The 6,954-nt window shown below is 39.3% G+C and overlaps 1 protein-coding gene across 1 annotated transcript; it reads left to right on the top strand.

Moving 5' to 3' along the window:
- Positions 1–1,390: 1,390 nt before the first annotated feature.
- LOC144644907 (uncharacterized) lies at positions 1,391–3,481 on the top strand. The gene is made up of 2 exons (XM_078504471.1): positions 1,391–1,518; positions 2,982–3,481. Exons 1-2 carry the CDS (start codon positions 1,473–1,475, stop codon positions 3,308–3,310), a joined length of 375 nt encoding a protein of 124 aa, XP_078360597.1. The 5' UTR covers positions 1,391–1,472; the 3' UTR covers positions 3,311–3,481.
- Positions 3,482–6,954: the final 3,473 nt, after the last annotated feature.

The following is a 6,954-nucleotide window of genomic DNA, read 5'->3' as shown; positions in this document are numbered from 1 at the left end:
TGACACTGATAATCAGGTTAAAATAAATCACACCAAATTGTCAAGACGAAGAAGGAGTCGGGTCAAATTTTTGAAACAGTAAATGAGCAAAACCGAGCAAACACGATAACGTGTAAATGCAAGTGGATAGGAATTGAAAATAAACTTGAGAGTCAGTTCTACGGTCAAGTTCAGTGGAGAAGGGGACCACACGCGCATAAGAGAAAACTAATTCGAACGAGGACAATAAGGAACAACCCATAGTGTGAAACAATCGTTGGCACTGTCCCGGCTTCAGGGTACCCCCACTGATCCAATTCGAGAAGTCTTTACCTTGTTTAAAACTACCAGGTATGTGCTGGTATTAACCATCAAAGCCATTGATTATCCGTTAATCTTTTCCGGACAAGACAAATTGTACGGATTATTAGTCGTCCGACCTGTACTGACCAGTTCAGTCCAGTCCAGTCCGTTTCTGTACTTCTTTTACCGAGAACTGGTGGGACATGGAATTCCGAGAAAAGCGCCACCATAAGAAAAGTATGTTTGCCTTGTAATTAACGTCATCCACCAGATGCCATTCCAAAAAAAAACGTCATGACTACTTGAACCGTCGATTATCCTTAAGAACCTCTGAAAAACAAAAACAAAACAAAACGAAACAAAAAAAAGATAATATTTAAGTTGTATGGAGCATCTACCGGCCGACCTGTTCTGACGATGCCAGTCCAGTCATTCACTTTCCTTTAAATAGAACTGGCGGACTGTGTTATTCCGAGAAAAACCCCTTCATTATAATAACGGTTTCCGAGAAAAGCTTTGTTTAGTAAATATAGTCAATACGCCACATGCCATTCTCATTGTTGAATAAATTCCAAGAAACAAAGTCGAAGAGGATCTTTTCAACATCGATCGTCCGTGAAGAAAGATTGAAAAGATCCTAACAAGAGGAGGGCTCAGGTGCCCCTTACAATGTTGAAATATTGTAGGTTCACAGTAGCCGCAAAATAATCACCTCACCCCTACCCCCTCTCCACCCCCCCCCCCCCCGCCGAAGCCTTCCCACAAGCTCGAAAAGATAACAGCCAGCTTATTCCTTCATAGCGATTGCTTTTTTCAGTTTTTTCATAAGCTTCTCTTGAAGCTATTCTTATATTCCGAGGCCAAATAAAGGTGATGTATGTAGTGATTTTCTTTTTTTCTCATATTTGTTTTATTTTCATTGTTTGATTTCCGATTTGAGGCAACAAGCCTTCAGCAATTCTTAGAAAAAGTGATAAATTTCCAAGAACGCCATGTCGCAAAACGCGCAGACAATGAGACGCTCTTCCTTAGAAGCTGATTGGTTAAAAATGTCTCGTAATCGAATCCTCCGCTTTCACTGGCTTGCTATAACAAAAGAGTCTGTAAATAATACGTAATTGAGTTCATTTGCAGCCAGACCACGCCGTTTCAACAAAGACAGGTTGAGGAAGAGAGATTTGCTTTTGAAAATGAAGTCGCTTTTTGTTCTTGCTGTCCTTCTTTGCATCTCCTTTGGTAAGTTACCAATCTTGCGTGATATCACTCCTATTTGAGGCACTTTCAAATGTTTGGAGATCGATTTTTGGAACAGTGTTGGGAATGTGCATCTTTACGAGTGTTCGTATCTTTGCGCAAATTGAGGATGAATATTTTGTATATTTTGGTTGACGCATATACCGATCAGCTAGGAACATGTGTAGCACGCGAGAAGAGAGAGAAAATTTTAATATTTGCACTAGTAACCGAGGAGGGTTACGATATTTTTGGAGCGAATCGCCCAGCGCTGAAGTAAATACCGAATTTCGGTGGCGTCTAATCTTGGTAGATTTGCAAAAACATGTCACTTTTTCAAGTGTACCGAACGCAACTGAAAATACAATATTATAATACTGTTCATAATATGTTTTATGCGAAATAATTGAATTTTCAGCGCCACGTTTCACTCAAAAATTTTATTACTTGGAAGTGAAATGTAATATTCAATATCGACCTAAAGTGGCGTGGAATGTTTGGAAAAATATAAACAATTTGTCGCTAGACTTGTGCTCCGTCTTCGCTTAAATAAGAACAACCATTTGATGCAGAGAATTTAAACGAATAGGTTGTAATTAGAATGACAAATTATAATGGTTTGTACCCTAAAATGTCGCGGCAACGAAAGAAAATATCATGTTTAGTATTTACCTAATAGCCAGTGCCATAAATATTGATTCCGGAGTTTGACGTTTTTATGTTGTTGGCTACAGCACTATACAACCTAACGTTTGTTGTGTTCCAAACCTGCCGCTTATGATTCACAGCATATAAAATGAAAAAATGTCCATCGACAGTTTTACCACCATCGGCTGCTAGCTTCAGAAAGTAAACAACAGCTATTAGTAATAATTACCAACCCTAGTTGTAAGTTATTTAGAAGTTGTATAGTTCAGTGAGGCAGTTTTTTGGAGGCCATTTCACGGAACCTTTCTAAGAAGAAAAGCATTTTCATTGTGATATGAATCGACGCAGACAACTGAGAAGAAATTTACTCCAGTTTTCTAACTCGGTTTGTGTTGTTTGGCCAGTCTAGTTTCGAGCCGCAGGTTAAAGTTCCTGAGAGGGTGCGGGCCGGGGAAACTGTAACTTACTGTAAAAACACAAAGACACTCGTGCCGCTTTTTTGTCAAGTGTTTATTTGTAGTTTAGGGTACCACTTAACGTCCATGCAATTTTTGGTAACAACATACATTAGATGAAGAGAAAGTAAAGTGTACATATTTAATGTGAAATGTCGCGCTAGCTGTCACCTATTTGAGTTATTTGTGGCAACTCTCCAAGCTTATTTCAGCAGTCTTGTCAATGCATTTAAGTTTTATACTGTTAATTTGGAATTTGAACGTTGCTTACAGTTAAAAATTGCTTAAAATTTGTGGAACTTTTATAACTTATTTATGTAGATAGAAATGATGGTGAAATTTTCTCAATTGTTTTCCTCCCAGGATATGGATTAAAATGTTACCGTTGTGTGAGCACCAAAAGTTGGGATGACTGTGCAGATGTCAAGAAAGAGATGGATTGTCCTGCCAGTTTTGATCGCTGCTACAAAGCCTATGCAGATGTAAAAGGTGAAGGAGCTTCTGTTGAAGAGTTTGGAAAAGGATGCTTAACCGCTGCCTTATGCGATGCCACCGACAAGATCGACTTCTGTAAGGGCAAAGGAGAGTGTAAGATCGACTGTTGTTCTGGGGATCTGTGCAATGCTGCTGCAATACAACTGTTCAGCGCCATTGTTCTCATCGCATGCGCTCTGGTGGCCTTGCTGCATTGAGATGACTGATGAGACGTCGCCAGTTAATCAGCAGAAAAAGTTTTTTTGTTTTAGAACAGTTTACGTTGTCGTTAAGAACTTGTAAATGATTTTGTTTACTTAGTTAAAATAAGTTGCCAATTTTGCTTTTTGTAAGTCAATTATCTACAATAAAGGATTCTGTTGAGGTTACATTATTGATACTTCGTGGACCAAGGGAAACTGAGGTAATAGCCTCTAAGAAAAACAAAAATAGCCTGTGAACACAAAACTGCCACCAATCAGTCAACTAGGTGTGGGGACAGGGAAGGGGGCAGTGGGGGGCTTAGTACAACACCCTTATTACACAATTCGGTCCACACGAGAGGGAGGGTGTAAATGAAGTAACTACAGTTAATACTCACTATATCTTCGGCTTTTGGTACAATTGTTTTTCAACCAAAACATGTCTCTGTTAACCAAACATGTCTCTGTTAACCAAAATATGTCTCTGTTAGCCTTTTTGTCAATAAAAAGACAAATCCTGACAAGTGCCACGTTTAGCGATGGAATATGGTCGCGCTTTTCACAATTACGAAATAAAAACAGCTTAATTTTCCGAAGAAAGGATGCCCTTTAAACATTTGCGTGAACGTGCAAAGACTGACACCCACTTCGTTTGCTAAATATTCCTTGACACCCTGATTTTAACGAAACATAGGCACGCTAAGCGTGCACGAGTTATTTTTTTCAATTTATGGGGTGGCTTGGGGTGAGACAGGGTGATTGTCCTGTTGGGATGGTTTATGTCATGGATTGAGCGATTTTTGTATGGCGGCCCACAGAGTCACATTTGCACAAAATTTGCTTGCAAATAAAATAATTTTTACGTGCACTTTGATACGTCAGAACTGTTTTATTCAATACGTAAATTTTCCTCATTTAATTGAAAAACAAAAACTAATTTAATTATCAAAATGTCACGAAATGGCATGATACTAACATGATACTATTGTTTTTCTCACTTTTGAAACATGATACTTTTGTTTTTCTTGAAAACGAACGTAACACGATACTTGTGTTTTTCTCGAAAAAGCCATGTCTGCTCAAAAGTCATTGAACGAAAAGCAATAAACGAAGTAATAAACGAATCAAATCAAAAACCATCTCTTCTTTAAAACGCAGTATACCTGGAGTATTTGTCTCCTGTCAAAACTGTTTCAATAAAAGATTTCGTTTCTTTAAAAAGATCTCAAAACGTAAATTTTCATTCAACAAACAAGACCTAATTTAGTTATCAAATTGTCACGAAACAACACGCTCTTATTCTGTTGCCGCTATCAATCGTAGTTAATTTTAACAGCAAAGCCTTTTAAAGTTAATACCCGTACCGGTTAATTTTATGTCTCGACGAGATTTATTAAAGGTATAATCAATTATAACCCACCTATTAATTTTTACGCGCGCTCATTGGACAAAACGCATCACGTGGTACAAAATCGGACGACGGGTATCAGCGAATATACTCCGTCCGATTTGATATCCGTCGCCCGATTTTGTTGGCAAGCAAAAAACAAACGAATGAAGTCACCTTATTCAATTTTAAATCACAGAGTTAAAAAATCACGTTATCCAATCAACTTACGTTTGTTTCAACCACAGTTACGCCGGGTTTATTACGTAGGCTTTTTCCTATAAATTTACTGGCGATAAAGCGCGTTGTAGAAGTTAATCGGAGGGTTATAAAATAAATAAACCCCTTTTTGACTTGCTGATATATTGGAGAAAATGCCCTCGGCTGAAAGATTGTCCTCAAAATTTCACAGTTGCCCTCGAAGCTTCGCTTCTCGGCCAACTGTTCATATTTCAACAATCTTTCAGCCTCGGGCATTATCCTCCAATATACCAGCCGCCTGAAGGGGTTTATTTACTAAATATCTCACAACATGACCCAACAATGTTGGGATATGTTGCGTTGATATGTTGCGTCCGTTAAGCCGGGCCTTATAAACATAAACGCTACTTGCCAAGACTTAATTGTAAATCAGTGAATTGAGGAAGACCCTTAAATTAAATTAATTGCGGTTTTCAGTTGGCGCCACATTATTTGTGACAGTTTTTCAAGCGCAGTCAGAATTGTTCAACAACAATTCCAAAAGTTCCACTTCTAAGTTGGTGAATTAAGCAAGACGTTCAAGAGACTAATTAAATTAATTGCAGTTTGCAGTTGGCGCCACGGTCTCCACTAATATTTAGGAATCTTAAGAAGTTACTTTCCATTTCTTCGACTCTTTTTAAATATACCCACAGTATTAACAGTATTAACATTATAATGAATCCCTTCTTGAACCAGACATTCTCATTTCCACTGCGTAAACTGTAAGTACCAACAAAATTTATGCCATTTCCGGGCGGATAAAGTGGACTCTGTTTCTAATAAGGCGACGCGAAGCTAGGTAAAACGAAGAAATTATCTTTTAGCCTCAACCGCCATGGATTTCTATTTTTCGTGCAACGCCAGCCGTCCATACTTAGGGCCTGTTTACAAGCAGGTAGGGTAACCCTAGGTGCTAGGGTTACCCTAGCAAGAGGGTTAGAAGAGAGCCCGGGTTTACAAGCAAATTCGCAGGTAGGGTAACCCTACTTACCCGGGTCAACTTACACCGGTTACGCTTCAGTTAACCTTGTAAAATTTTGTCGTAAGAAACTGTTATTCGAAAATAATTCCATTCCAGTGCAAAAATACGACAAATTGTGAATTAACACGATGTTTCTTGGTCACAATTCGCTGTTTTTGTCGGTATTTTTAAACATATTTAGCTTTTTGGATCCAAAATAAAGTTGTCCCGGGTAGGCGAGTTATCCCTAGCAGAGCGTTTACAAGGCGCTAGGGTTACCCTAGCAGCTAGGGTAACCCTAGCACTCAGCTAGGGTTACCCTAGGTGCTAGGGTAACCCTAGCGCCTTGTAAGCACGTCGATGAAAAAAAGAAGAAATGTGGGAGCGCTAGGGTAACCCCAGGTGCTAGGGTAACCCTATGTGCTAGGGTTACCCGCCTGCTTGTAAACAGGCCCTTAAAGCGTTTTCGGCCTGTGATAAACGAATTTGGATTGAAAAATCCTCCGAGGTACCACTCATTTCTGCATGCCGATTTTCTTTCACGTTTGATAAAATAACCGCATTTATATCAAACTCAGAAGCGTTGCGTTTCTGAACTTTTTTCAAAATTCGTTTCAGGCGAGAAACCAACTCATTGCAGACGCCGCGCGCTCAGCCAATCAAGATCGAGTAATCATACCCTCTTGATTACCAAAAGTGTCCTCGTGATTTAGAGAAAATGCCCTCTGTCTCAGCCAAACAGTATTCACTAATTTTTCCCCGTATGTGATTAGAATGCGAAGCGCCGCCATGTTTTCTTTCGCAGTGTTTCATGGAAGTTAGTGACGTCACAACGTTGTCGAAGACTTCAATTATGGCGTCTGCGGACCAATTTGCAGTAACTCCATTTAACTACATTTTACCAGTAACTTTAAACTGTATACACGCTTGAAAGCTCACAGCGCAAATCATACCATGTGAACTTAGGGCGCCATGTTGAAAGTCAACAACGCATTGACGTCATAATCTCCCAGTCAAGTTTGCGCTAAAAAAGATGGCGCCGAGCGGGAAATTTGAAAGCACACGTGA

Source organism: Oculina patagonica, chromosome 2, assembly GCF_052425735.1.
Source record: "Oculina patagonica isolate OP01 chromosome 2, crgOcupat, whole genome shotgun sequence".
In the NCBI taxonomy this organism is placed as follows: domain Eukaryota; kingdom Metazoa; phylum Cnidaria; class Anthozoa; order Scleractinia; family Oculinidae; genus Oculina; species Oculina patagonica.
The sequence above is the reverse complement of the archived record's forward strand: the minus strand, read 5'-3'. Positions and strand labels throughout refer to the sequence as shown.